Source organism: Carya illinoinensis, chromosome 12, assembly GCF_018687715.1.
Source record: "Carya illinoinensis cultivar Pawnee chromosome 12, C.illinoinensisPawnee_v1, whole genome shotgun sequence".
Classification (NCBI taxonomy): Eukaryota; Viridiplantae; Streptophyta; class Magnoliopsida; order Fagales; family Juglandaceae; genus Carya; species Carya illinoinensis.
This window is the reverse complement of record NC_056763.1, coordinates 22,290,842-22,306,297: the sequence shown is the minus strand read 5'-3', so window position 1 is coordinate 22,306,297 and position 15,456 is coordinate 22,290,842. Positions and strand designations below refer to the sequence as shown.

Here is a 15,456-nt window from a genome sequence, read left to right as displayed (position 1 = left end):
TTGTCATGTTAACAGAACAGCAACATTTCGGTACTTCCAAGGACCAGCTTCTCTTAATCCACAAGCAAACCTCCAACAACACTTTTATCACTGAAATGGGGTACACCTGAAGTGGGTTCATCTACTAAAGGTTGCTGCACCTAAATTGGTTGTCACAGTGAACAACAATATTGAATTTTGGCTTTAACCCAGCACAAGAATCTGTGAGGGCAAAGCTACAACAATTGGAATTTGCTATGAAAAATCACTTGGGTTTGTTTGTAAGGAGGAGTAAATCTGTGCAACATTCAAGAGAATTGAATTGGGGTTACCACATATATAAATAGTAGTCAGTACTAAATGAATTGCCATAAACTTTAAAAGAACTTCAAAAGCATTGATGTACTAATAAAGGTGAAGAAATGTTCTAACTACTGCCTAGAGGAAATCCATTTTATCCAATTAAACAAAGCAGATTGATGTAAACTTGGATCTTAGAGATCAAAAAATTATGCATCAGAGACCACACTAAAATCATCTTCTTCTACTGGAGCAGGCAAGTTGAGATCTATCACAGTTGATTCAAGTTTCAAGGGACTTGCAGCAGCAGCAGCAGCATTTGCAGCAGCGGCTGCTGTTGAAGAACCCAAGAGGTGAGATCTCTTATGGCCGCCAAGTGCTTGTCCAGACCCAAACACTTTGTCACAAAATGGGCATTCAAAGATTCGCTCGTTACTATCATTTCCTGCTTCATCTCGATAGCAAATCCTTTTGTGACTGCTCAAAGCTTGATAAGATCGAAACCTTTTCTTACATTTTTCGCAACAATGCTTCCCTCGAACCTTCCTAATTTTAATCTCCTCCAGTTCCTCTGGTTCTTGGACCTTGACTTGAACCGATCTTTGCACTCGTTTACCATGTTCTTGATCTTGCTCCTCGTTGTTGCCCATCCATATGCCCCTTGAAAGCATCATGAGGCACATAGCAACATCTTCTTCTGGAGAAGTATCAGAAACCGAACTCAGCGGTTCAGGCGAGTCGACCAAACTGGGTTTTCTCAACTTTGGCTTCTTCAGTTCCAGGTTCTCGCCCGGATTCTCTGCTACACTCGGTTTCCGATTTCGCTTGGATCTTTGACGAGTGGGGTTCTTTGACTCGGTCTCGCTCTCTCTATCCTGGACCACAGACCCAGCATCGACTGCAAAAGAGAACTCAGGATCTGCAAGTCTGAAGCTTTTCTTGGGATTCTCTCTCAAACCATAGGCCAAAGCCTTTTCCTCTGCATCTCTGAGGCTTTGTTCATCTTCTTCTTGCTCTTCACCAGATGAAGAAGATGAAGACGAGGCCGACTCAGTATGGGACTCAACGAGTTGCGGCGGCTTTGGAGGAAGAGGCAAGGTGGCCAAATGAGCCTTCATGTGACCCCCCAAAGCACGGCCATTAGCAAAAGTCCTGAAGCAGAGCTTGCATCTGTGCCTTTCCATTGGCACAGAACGGAGCAAAACAGAGCAACCAAAGATCAAAGCTTTTACTACTCTCTCTCTAAGAGACTTTGATAAGCAATGGGAGAATGGGAACTTTAAAAGGAGTAGGTGACAAGCATTCCCTCACCAAAAGACACACACAACCCAAAAATATGGTTTTTTGGTATAAAATTATATATATATTTTCCTTTCTACTTAATTCTTCAGAGCGGCAAAAAATTAGGAAAGCGTGATCATGAGTGGGGAAAGCTGGACTAAGTGACAATGCAGACCTTGCCCATCTGGGCATTAACCCTTTCTTTTTAACACTTTTTGGAAGTTCTTAAATTGCCAGTTTGGCAATTATAGAGCTTTTCTCTGGTTTTAATACATTAATTACGTACACTAAATTTAATGGATACTGGTTTTAATTTAAACTTTGTTGGGCGGATTTTCCATGGAAAACTTCTACTTTTTAGAGCCATATTGCATGACTTGATCTTAGCAGGTTGAATTTAACACTTTAACTAACTTTTATTTTCTCGTTGGATGTGTACATATTAACAAACATATTGAGGAAATTTTAGCTGATTTTGTTTGTGTTTTTTTTTTTTTGTTGTTTAATGTCTTGGGATTTATTTAGTGTAGTCAGTGAATTTGGGGATACCAAGTCAAATACGTGGCTCGGTCATACATGTCAAGCACCCTAAATGGGTCTGTCGTCTATTGTTGTGGGTCGTCTGTGCATTGCATGAAAATTCTTTGGAACAGGAAAAGTCTCCCCAGTCTCTTTCTAGATGCATGGTCCAAAATGGAAGACTGTTTGTTTTTTTATTTTAAAAATTAAATAAGTTGGCCTTGAAAAATTTAAATAATTTTTTATGTTTTGTTTAAAAATTTAAGAAAGTTGTAATGATTAAGTAAAAAAAATTAAATATTTGATATTGATAAATATTTGTATTTGTGATGTTTAGATGAGTTAAGAGGATTTTATTATCTAAACCGAGTTCTGAACATCGATGCCACATGATGAAAATGTATATACCTGGCATTTCTACATAAGAAGCTCCTTGCCAAAAATAAAAAGGTTGGTGTAGTCTTGTAGATACCTTTACCTTTCTTTATGTTTGTCTTGTTGTCTAAATGAAAGTTAGGAGCTATAGTCCCAACAGACACAGCCAAAGTTGACTCTAATATCAGAATAAAAATCAGTGATATTGGGTTGATTAGTTAAAGATTGTGACTTTTTGTGGGTGCTACCAGCGCAAACTGTAAAACCAAGAGGCAAGAGGATGGATGTCTGGTTTTGCTTTAAGCATGCCGATTGGTGCTTTCTTTTTTTTGTGGACTGTTGCAAAACATGCTCCATCGTTTAGTATCGCGTGAATGAATCATGAATCACAAGCCCACATTCTTTCTTTGATTTCACATTATTTTGTGCCTCTCTCTCTCTCTCTCTCTCTCTAAAATCATATGTATTCTCATGGGTCGGCAAGAGGGTTTCTAGACCTTTTAGTGTCCCCTACTTTGTAACTCAATTAGGCTTATCTTAAAGCTATGCAACATGTATTATTAAAAGCAAAGATAACTAAATGGACTATTTCAATGATGTGGACTCTTAATTTCTTGTCCTTTCTATTGTTTGATGTGGAAAAGAAAGAATATTAATTATATGGGACTAACGTCTAACACGTATTTCTACTTTCTCATTTTATTTTTCCTTATCCTTAAAAGAATTAAACGAAAAATAAACTAAAAAAATATTGTCCTTCCTTTTAAAATTAGTTGTTTTAATTATAATTGTTGATGTGACATATTTGAAGTATATAATCGACATATAAAATCACTTAAAATATGTCACATTAATCGTTATGAAAAAATAACAAAATTTAAAATAAAAAATGATACTACTCTGCAAATAATAAATAGGCATATATAAAAAAAGAAAATTGCTGTAAACCCATTATCATACTCTATGATAAGGTAACATTAGCCATCAATAATTAATTTTTTTTTTTAAATGTTCTAAAAATAATAGAAAGTATTGCATTTATACAATGAGATGAAAATGAGATCAAAGTATAATATATATAGCATTACCCTAAAAAAAGTCTTTTGATTATAACGCTTTGAATTGGTTAAGTACCATACTAGGTGAGTGAATTAAGTTGAAGGTGGATGGGTGTAAAGTCCATATTAGCTTTTTACTAAGCGAAATAGAATTTAAATTACAATATCTTTTAAATTACTCAATTGTGAAAAATAAAATAAAAATTTGAAAGAAAAAAAGAAGACTAGGAAAAAATGTTACATTTTTGGGAACAATTCTTGTGTATATTAAATGTGGATGTGCTAGTTGGTCAGAAATTATAATAATAATTATTATTATAACAATAAATCGGTCACGTTATGTTATGTATAGTCATAAAAAATGTAAATATTGTGTGATTCTTTTTAAAATAGTAAGACTCATTATTAAAAAATAAATTTTTATGTAAATTCTATATTTATTAATTTTTTTTAAAAATACACTTACGCACATATTACAAATATTATATATATATATATAGTTGATACTTTATACCTATATTATAATATATATAGTTGATGCTTTATACCTATCTCTATGCTCAGCGGTATCCCCGTTATGACCATTAATTGGCAGCTTTCAAAGTTGTTGGCGGTGGGATAGTCAATCCGGATTAGAAAAAATACGACTTTTCAAAGAATAATGATTGTCTTTCTATCTTATTACTAATCTTTTATTATTTTTTTTAATTTTTTTAATTCATGATTAAGAAAGTAATTAGTAGTGAAGTTATATATTTTTTTTAATTTTTTTAATGATTAAAGATATTAAAAAAATACTTACAATAAAATAATAAAAAAATAAAAATTATAAATACACTATAGAATAGTAAAATGTATCATTACCCCTTCCCAAATGCATCTACTTCCCTTACAGATTTTACACTTCTACTCCTTTCCTTTTCTCTCATTGTTTATAGGCTTAAAATTTCTTTATCTTGTTTTCTTTTCCACCTTTCCTGATCTCCCACTCGGGAGTGCTAACATACACTATGGAGCAGAGGATAGCCCTCTTCTTGCATAAGCAGGGTGAAGTTTTTCCTCCCCGCACCTGCCCCCACACCCAAGGGGTGGGATATCTCGTCTGGATACCCGAGTGTGAGGGTAGACACCTCATCCATCTGCGCCTCACCCACCCTATCAAGAGACAAATTATAGCAACATTACAATTAAGTTAATTAACATGAATATTATTTCAATTGAAAAATATATATGTGATACGGGGGAAAGCAGGCCGGGTTAGGCCCAACCTGCCCCCCTCCCGATGGGGGAGCCAAATGCAGGCGGGGCCACACGTCCCTCGAATCTAGCAGATGAGGGTTTGCCCCGCCCACGTTGGGACAGGGTAACGAGGTGCGGGGCCTCGCTACCCACTCCTAGCTTTGACACTATGTTTTTCACTTCTGACTACTCAATGTCCACACATGGAGTTGGAATTCCCTAGAGTTGATCTTTTAAGAAGTTGCCAGAATGGCCACAATCAAATTAAAGCATATAGGGGTGTAATCTGGTTGGTTTAGGAGGCCACGAATGGAAAATCTCTGTTTACTCTTTTTGTAGGACCAGACTGATTACCCCTATAGATAGGATTGGGTCGTTAGCTATCAATCTGGTTGATCGAATCAGTCCGATTTTATCCATGATTATATAACTAACTCATTAAAAAAATAATTAATTATAATTATATTTGAGATATTAATAGTTACTAACTTAGTATTTTAGTATTTATAATGATCTATATTAAATTTCTAACATTTTATATATGGTTAATGAATATTAAATAATTTTATTTTCCATAAATTATTCGTAGTTACTTGCAACTTAGATATCTTAAAAAAAATTACCTAATTAGTTCAATTATGTATAAATAGTAGAACATGTATCTAATAGTTTATTTATAGTATATATTATTTTACATTTTATATGGTCAATAGTAATAGATTAGATAAGAATTACATAATTAACTTATATAACTATTATATAAAATAATATATTATATATATTAAAAATATTTAAAAAACTTATATGTAAACATTTCAGCCTGATTAGGTTCAGTTCAGTCTGATTTAAAAGAATCAAATTCTGAAAGTGGATCGAAAATTGAATTTCTCATACATCATGGATCAAGACCGATTGATCAACATGAATTTTAATCCGATTCAATCCAAACCAAACTATTTAGTCCGTTGATTTTTTCGATATGAACCGAGAATCTTTCACCCATAAGCACATAGATTCATGCGTTGCTCAAGTTCTAAGCCACGCATGAGTTTCAACGACATCGCAATTGGGTCTTTAAACCCTACACACGTGGCAACAATGCATGGATTCCTCAACTGTTGAGGCTCAACCTTGGATCTTCAAAGTTCAGCCCCTCTCCTCCATAATTCGTGGGTCTCACGTGCACGCACAAGCAAACGTAATGTTCTTTGGGTGCTAGTACATGCTACTAAAGATCATGACTTTCGTCCTACAACAAATAGCTATCCTCTTTCGATGGTCCCGACTCCCTTCCTTTATTTTGTCAGTAAACATGGTTTCAGATTATTGATCATCTACCATTTATTTTTCTTTTTAGCAATTATGAATACTGTGATAAGCTGGATTCATTTGGGGTACCATGCCCCCTCCTTTTATGCATTTGATTTATTTTCATATAATTAATATTTATTTGAAAAAAATTATTATCCCATCAATATCTCTGTATCTATCTTTCTTTACCACGGTATACATATTATAAGAAAAACGAATTTTTGTGACTAAAATTTTACAAATACCACGTACACAAAATAAAAAATTCGTAGAAAATAGTCATTTTGATTGTAAAATTTTGATTGTAAAAATCCGTTTATCTTGCAGTAGCACACTCTCCCAAATTAAAAGAGAAATACTACATTTTTAAAAAGAATTACAAAAATAAAACTAACAAACTTATAAATCTTGATAGAATTATGTTATATATAGTCACTTTTACGTATTTTTTACAAAATGATATGATATAATAGAATACGTAAAAGTAACTATACATAGAGTTTTTGATTTTTTTAATATAGTATCTAATATGTTTATTTTACAATAAAAACATCATTGCAATATAAATTACCGTGTCAAATTACATATTTTTATGAAATATGTTTTTTTTTTGAAGCTGTATGTGTTGGCTTTACATTTCTGAACTAAATAAATAAATAACTAAAACCTGAGTGACATTTGTCTTTGATAACTTTAGCAACCTGGGAGAATTTTCAATGAAGGATCAAACACGCAATCAACCGAATATGAGATTTTTTTTAGCTCTTTGGTGTCATATTGACGACTTCACGAAGAGAGATAATTAAAAATTATTTAGGAAAATTTAATTATTTAATTTATATTCTAAGATTTATAAAGCCATCTACAATTTAAATTAAAAACTTTTCAAAGACAGCACAACAACTACTCTCTCTCTCTCACTTTTTTTAGTCGAGCACATGCCACGTATACAAAAATGAAAAATTTTATAAACTACACATTTATCCCATACTATTATGAGGTGACATTATCCATCAATCTATGGATTTTCTTTTAAAAAAAATAAAAGATGATCTAAGGACGACGAGAGTGCCACAATTTATATAGTAAGTTGAGAGTAAGATTATAATAGTGTAATTTGTAGCATTACTCTTATATATGAACCTTAGACCCTGAATGCGTGCTTGATCAAGTGGTTCCTAAAAGGCATCATTATATATAGTTTTTCAGGGTGGATTATTTTCAAGTTAATTACTATGTACAATGACATTTCTTTAACAATTAGAATTAGGTAATCTATTTTTAATTCGCTTATGACTTGAGTTGAACAAAAATTCCAATATCTATATATCTGTATATAATTTGTGTATGAGTAATGCTATAAATTACATTATTTTGTTATGATTTTGAGGATTAAAAGTTTAATAAAATTAGTATTGACTAATAGTTTTAAGATTTTTCGATCAATGGTTGAGTTTTTAACAATTGATATCAAAGCATTAACTACATCACGAGTTCAAGTTATGGAGGAGGCGATCAACAGGCTGGATTAAAATGCCTTGATACTATATATGAGCATGTTGTTAACTCATTGAATACTTATAGATGAGTAAAGTTGACAAAAGGTAAAAATGGCTACCATTGGGTCAATGTCAATAGTATGGGCTTCCGTGGATGTCAGATTGGTGGAATGTTATGATTTTGAGTGTAAAAGGCTTAACCAAATTATTATTCAATATTTATAATGTTTTTTGTATCAATGGTTAGGTTTTTAACTTTTTTTGAATAGAGTAATACTATATATAGTCTTAGTGTATGTAAGTTATGAACTCATTTTTAAAAAAAATTGAGACCCATCACAATTTACGGTTGTAAATATATTTTATCTTTTTAAAAAGGAGTACTTAGGATTTGCATATCTTAAAATTGTATAAATCACACACTCTCATCTCACTTTGTAAATGTGACACTTTTATCACCTTGGATGATCCTTTATTTTTTTAATGCAAAAATATAAATGTTGATTGATAATGCTATCTCATCGTAATGGAATGAAAGTGAGACGAGAGTGTACTGTTTATAAAAGTTTCCATATATATATATATATATAAAGTGATCAAGAAGACCGTAGGTTGCTATTCTCTACACTCTTGAATACGTTTCTTCTTTAAAATGAACTCGAATTATAACTTGATTTGAATCTTGGCTACCATTTGTATGCATAATGGTGCTAACTCGCCGCCGCGGGGGGGGGGGGGGGGTGTGGTATATAAATAATGAACTCGAATTATAACTTGATTTGAATCTTGGCTACCATTTGTATGCATAATGATGCAAACTCGCCCCGGGGGGGGGGGGGGGGGGGTGTGGTATATAAATAATGAACTCGAATTATAACTTGATTTGAATCTTGGCTACCATTTGTATGCACAATGATGCAAACTCGCCCGGGGGGGGAGGGGGTGGGTGGGATAATGGGCACGAGTCAATATATTTTAGTTTGATTAGTATTTATCAAGACACGTTCTATTTTAGTTGTAACTACCGACTATTAGTCTATTGGTGTTGATTAGTTATCATTGTTGTTATGGTTTTATCTCTACTTATATTTTCCTTGTCTATTAGATTATCCAATAAGTTTATATATATCTTCATATTTAAAATGATGACATTGAAAAAAAAAAAATGAATAAACTTGATTTCTATTTAAAGTTCTTTGAAATGAGACGTACGTTTCTTTCTTTTCTTTGGATGGTGAGATTTCAACAAATTTCAAAGTTGATCGCTAAGACTTTGTTTCAACTCCCCATTATTGTATACCTTATACGTAGTGAGATACTATTCAACGTGAAATCGATTCATCTCTTTGAAAAGAATCTCCTGTCCTGACTATTAAATAAAAGATAATGACACATGAAATGAATCATACAATATATTTTTAAAAATAAATGAGTCGTACAAGATTAAAATAACATTAAATGATCAATAAAGATTATTATAACGCTGACTTCATGCGTCACTCCCTCTTCCTATCCATTTGAATTTCTAATATTATGATCACCTGAATATGAGAGGATCTAATTGATCCCATCTATTTGGCAGGACAGATTTTTGAAGTTAAAAACTTCAAAGAAATTTCATAGGAGTAAAATGCTGTAATGTCTCAATAGAAGGTCTAAACTTCATGACTTATACTTTGAAATGATTAATTAGTGATATAATTAGAACTCTATTAGAATCTTATAAAGAGATAGAGTTTTTTATTTTCAAATAATATAAGATTTATATATTATGGATCTACCATTATCTTTATCATATAGAGTATCACAACTGTAGTGCTGAGAACCACAAAATTGTGCTTTGAACTTTAAAGATAGACCCGTCGACGTATTATTCTGTATTGCATATAAGTGGTTCTGTGTCAATACGAATTTTCAAACGGTCAGCTGAATTACATAGTAATTAGCATTTGCCGCCAGTTTCGGACCCAAAAGTGGGAAAACTACTCGTCCCACTCACGATTTATTGGGACGCCAAGCCCCACCCCAGCAGTAAAGGTGCAGCTAATTTGGTCATGAATATCGATCTTTCACAAACAAGTTAAGATTCTCTTTACATAATTTACGTTTAAGGTTTCGTAAAGTTTTATCTATTAGATATTTAGAAACTCGTTTATCATGATATAATATTCTTTGTTGAGCAGATTTTTCATGGAAAATTTTACTTTTTTAAGCCATATTGCTTGATTTGATCTTAGTAGATTGAATTTAACAGTACCTTAACTAACTTTTTTTTTTTTTTTTTTTTGCTCGTTGGGTGTTTACACATTAACAAACATATTGAGAATTTGTTTTGGCATGAAAATTTAGATCCCGTTTGGATTCAAAAAGCGTTACATCTCGTCTCATTATTATAATTTTTTCAAATTTTCATATAAAATATAATAAATAATTCAAAATTTTTAAATCTCAAAACAAATAATAATATTAAAAAATAATATTTTAATAATATTTTATTAAACTTTTATCTTTTATTTAAAATCATCTCTGAATCCAAATTAGCCTTTAGCTGATTTTGTTTGTGTGTGTCTCTCTTTTCCTTTTTTTTTTTTTTTATTTAAATGCCATGCTTATCATGACTTCGGATTTATTTAGTTATACTTGTTGATGTAGCTTTTTTGAAGTAGATAATCGTTTTAATTATAGAAATGTAATATCACTTAAAACATGTCAAAGTCATGAGGTTTCTATTTGGAATTGCGTTAGGAATAGTAAAAAAATGCTTACATAGCCTCAAAAGCCTTTTAATGATAAAATTATGTTATTTATTTGTTACGTATTAAAGTATTTTTTAATTTTAAGAAAAAATATTATTTTGGTAAATTTTAAATAGATAAATACTGTACAAGTCTTTGCAAAAAAGTAAACTTTATCTTAAAAAATTGTAAAAAAAAGAAAACTATATTTAATTAGTGGGATCCACTTATTTATATATAATATATATAATTTTGTTTTTTTTTTAAATAAATAGCAATCTCATTCATAAATTATGCATTATACTCTTTTTCAAAATTAATACATTGCATAATAACCTCAGGACCCTTTCAATCCACACAAATTATTGCTGACAAGATAAGGCTAACTTTGACAATAAATGAGCCGCTTTTTTTTTTTTTTGAAAGTGAAACAAAGTTTCATTCATCATAAAGGTGGACAATTACAACTTTTAACCTGCGAAAACAAGTCAAATTCTATCCTTTCCACGCTCTTCAACCCACAAATTTCTTTGCGGCTGATAGGGTCTTGTCCAACGACTCCAGACTAAACGTCTGAGAGACAGGCCTCCAGACTACTGTCTGAGAGACTTAACTCTGTCTTAGACCACCGTTTAAGATAGCCCACACGACTCCCCCTCCCAAGGAGTGGAGTACTAAACTCTACGGACCCTCGGTCCTAGAGACTAAGTTTTATACTGCTAACTAAAACAAACTAAAAAAACAAAATACAACAAAAAACACAACTTAAGTAGCTTGGGCCCAGCCCAAAACAAAAGAACAGCCCAGCCCTAAACAAAAATACAGCCCAACCCATTGGGAGAGCCACTAGGTTTTCATCGCTTCCTACCGCTGCTGCATCCTCTCGTGCGGCGCCTTCCTTCCAGCCAGGTGCAGGGATCACCATTTACAGAGACACCACTTCTCCTCCAAGCTCACGGCTCCAAACTCCTTTCACGGACTACTCACGCCTCCGAAATACAAGGACTGCGCACGGCTCTTCTCGTTGTCTGAAACCTTCCAGATCCATGCATGCTCTCCAGCAGTCTCCCGCAGGCCATAGAGAAGGCTCTGCTTTCCGGTATACGTCGACCGAGATAAGAAACAGGGCAACTTCCTCTTCATTCCATCTCCATGCACTCCTCCGGCGATTCATCTACTTCTGACCAGCACCAACTGGGATGCCGTGGGCCACCTTGTCTTCATCTTCACCAGCTCAGGACGGAGCAGATCGTGCATTTTCATGCCGCCCTATGGTCTCGAGAAAACTGGCGTCTCTCCCTTAAAAAACATCTGGACCAGCCCCTAAACACCCTACGCCACACCAGAAAATAAACTAAAACGGACAGGAAAACATAAGGAAAAGAAACTAAAGAAAAGGAAAAAGAAACCGGGGGGGAAAAAGGAAAAAGAGAAGGAAAAAGCCCCTAAACACCCTGAGCCGCTTGATTACGTTGAATTCTCCACAACTCACTGCCATGGAATAAAGCCTTCATATCTTCTATATAGTATATATTGTTGATACTTTATACCTATGTATGCTCAGCTGTGTCTCCGTATATGACCATTTATTGGCACCTTCAAAAGTCGATCCGGATAAGAAAAAATACGACTTTCTTTGCCAAAAACATCTTCTTCCCTTACCGGTTTTACACTTTTACTCATCTTTCTTTCCTTTTCCCTCATTGATTTAGAGTTTTACTATATGAAAATAAAGTCGCATACTAATCTGTGCATTAATACTGATTTATTTATATTTAAAATTTAAATTAGTATTATTTTTAATAAAATCTACTTTTTGATCAATCACAATAAATTAGTATATATATTAATGCGTAATTATATTTACAACTAAATATTTTCCTGATTTAAGGCTTAAAATTTCTCCTCTTTGGTTTTCCATTCCACCTTTCCTGATCTCCCAATCCTGATCACTTCGACACCATTTTTTCCACATCCGACCATCCAATGTCCACACACATGGAGTTGATCTTTATAAAGAAGTTGCCAGCAGAATGGCCACAATCGAATCAGCGCATATATTTATGTGTTGCTTAAGTCCTAAGCCATGCGTCAGTTTCACACGATATCGCCTGCAATTGGGTCTTTTAACCCATATATACAATCGTGACAACGTACAATGGATTCTTAATTTGAACTTAGATCTTCAGGTTCAACTCCACTCCACCATAATTCACGGGTCTCACATGCAAGCACAAGCAAACGTATTCTTTGGGATGCCTCATTTGATTTTACAGATAAAATAAGTTGAAATAAAAGTTAAAATTTAAATAAAATAATATTAGAATATATATTTTTAATATTATTTTTAGATTGAGATTTAAAAAAGTTTAATTGTTTATTTTATTTTGTGTGTGAATTTAAAAAAATTACAATGATTAAATAAGATAAAATGAGAATAGTTATGAAAACTAACGAGGTGACTTTCCTATCTTACAACAAATATCTATATATCCTCTTTCGAAGGTCCCTTCCTTAATTTTGCCAATAAATTAAGTTTAAACATGGTTTCAGATTATTGTTCTACTCTTTATTTTTTCTTTTTTTTTTTTTCTTTTTCTTTTTAGCAACTATATATGAATACTGTAATAAGGACTTGTTTGGGCACTATACCCCCTCCTTTTATGCATTTGCTTTATTTTCATATAATTATTTTGATTTCAAAAAATTATTATCCCATCAATATCTTATCTATATCTCTCTTTCTCTGTCACACTCAGTCAAACTAAAGGAAAAATGCTAGATTTATAAAAAGATCGAACTACAAAAATTAATAAAACTTACACATTTGTGTATATTGATATATAATATCTAATATGTCTATTTTACAATAAAACAGATCATTGCAATACAACTTACCTTGTTAAATTACTTAAGTTTATAAAATATTTTTTTGAGGTTGATCTATTTGTTGGCTTTACATTAGACCCAATTTTAAATATGAGAGATAATGACACATGAAGTGAGTCATGTACGCAATATTCGACAGCATTAAATGATCAATAAAAATTATAGCGCCCACTTCATGTGTCACTCCCTCTGCCCATTTGAATCTCTAAAGTTTAGCTGAATTTGAAAGGTTATTGATCCCATCTATTACGCATTTGTCCTGTGTTGTTGTTCACGGCCTGTAGTTGGATTGGACAGAATTTTGAAGTTAGAAACTTCAAACAAATTTCATGGGATCGGAGTCAAATGCAGCTGAGCACGAGGAAATTCTGCTTTGAACTTCAACGATAGACCAGTCATCAGACCATTTTGTAAGATATATACAGTGGTGCTGTACGTGTCAATGAATTTTCAAACGGTCAGCTATTGAAGGCGAAGATGGTTAGCATTTGCCGCCAGTCTTGGACCCAAAAGTGGGAAAACTCGTCCCACTCAGGATTTATTCGGATGCCAAGCCCCACCCTAGCAGTCATGGTTCAGCTAATTTGGTCATGATCTTCACAAACAAGTTAAGATTCACTTCACATGATAATTTACCTTCAAGGTTTTGTAAAGTCTTATAATATCTCCATCAGAAATTTAGATTTTTTTTTTTTTTCCATGCATCATCTAATTTTCTTGATATATACTTTCAAACATCTAACAAATTCTTTAATCTCTCCTTTTCTTATTTTAAACAACAGAAATGTTGTTCTAATTCATTTTAGATTTCTTTTTATTTATGGTCGTACTTACTACACCGGTGTGGTTGAAGATGACAAGATCATCTTGTTGTGATCACTCGCCAAACCAACTTAAAAATTGTTTTGGAAGTTTACCCAAAACAAGCGATTATCAAAGTGATTAATACTAAAAAGATAGATGTTAGGTTGGCAGTAAGATATGGTAATATGACAAAATCTTAACCATTTAGTTTGACAATAATGGTCGAGGTTAGAGACTTCTACGTTGTAAAATATGTTAAAATTTTTAAAATATGTTGGATCTGAATCTAGCAACTATATATATATATATATATGCATATGTGCATATATGTTGAGATACATTGCGTGATAAAATAAGGCACGAAAAGAATTAAAATCATATTTGGTGGGTCTCAGGTCAAAAAGATAGTTGAATGTAGACCTAATTGCCTCATGTGCTAATTGTGACGCTATTAGCTAGATCATGAATGTAAAGCAAAGCATTCACGTTTACGACCCCTGCAGGTTTTTGTCAGTGTAATAAGCTTATAATTAAGTACATAGCATTGCACACGTGACCCATTACTTGATGCATGCATGCATGCATGTATATATGTTTGTATGTATATATCATGTATCATGTATGTACGTCGATGGCCGGCAAAGTAAAATTAATGGATAGATATCGCTAGCTTATAAATGGTTCAAAAAGGGAGGAAGGAAGCTTGTCTGACGTTCTATTTTGTTTTGTTGTTGTTTTCCTCCGTAATGGTAGGTTGATTTGAAGTGGGTCAAATTTCAAGAAGAGGAAATAATGATTGAGGGAACACAAATTAATTAGAAAAGTATTTATAATTATTGGTTGTTTAATTACATTTTACATTCGGACATAACGTATATAGCTAAAGAAAGGGAAGACTATAGTCTGATCGGCGCGTGCCATGGAAATGAGACAAGATCAGTGGTCAAAATAGAGAGATTAGAGGCCAACAATTCATGATGATGTGGTCGTAATTGGAGGAGTGGAGATCATGAGGCAGCATTTGTTGCAAACGTTTGGGGATGGTAGGTAATTGGAGGCCCAAACCCAGTAGATTATTCAACCATTATGAACGAAATGAAGCCTAATCCTTGAGGAGAGGAGGAGGTTGAGAAGAGAAGTGGGGGGAGAGATGGAAGGAGGAGTGCTCAGGCTGTGGATTTTTGTGAGCAGATGGTTAAACCGTTTCTTGGAAAAAGAGAGCCAAATTTCATTCAAGAGAAACTCTCTTTTGAAGTTAGATTTACTTTGCAATAAAATTAACTTTATAATTTGACAAATCATATTAAGCAATCTCAGCTTGTGAGATTACTTTCGTATAATTTCTTTATGGCTAAAATATTTCTCTTATATATAGACAGTTTTCTTTCCTTTCTAAATCTATGAATAACATACACCCTGTCGCCACTTCTTGGCCTTCGTCCCTTAGCCAGAAAGGTAGACCAAATG

General features: G+C 33.1%; 1 protein-coding gene across 1 annotated transcript; it reads right to left on the bottom strand.

Annotated features, from left to right (window-relative positions):
* Window positions 1-317: 317 nt before the first annotated feature.
* LOC122288945 (zinc finger protein ZAT4-like) lies at window positions 318-1,681 on the bottom strand. The gene has a single exon (XM_043095784.1). It carries the CDS (start codon window positions 1,461-1,463, stop codon window positions 489-491), a length of 975 nt encoding a protein of 324 aa, XP_042951718.1. The 5' UTR covers window positions 1,464-1,681; the 3' UTR covers window positions 318-488.
* Between the last annotated feature and the right edge of the window lie 13,775 nt (window positions 1,682-15,456).

What these genes read in the sequence shown, in the direction of transcription:
- LOC122288945 (XM_043095784.1), bottom strand. Translation starts at nt 1,463, where the DNA reads ATGGAAAGGCACAGATGCAAGCTCTGCTTCAGGACTTTTGCTAATGGC.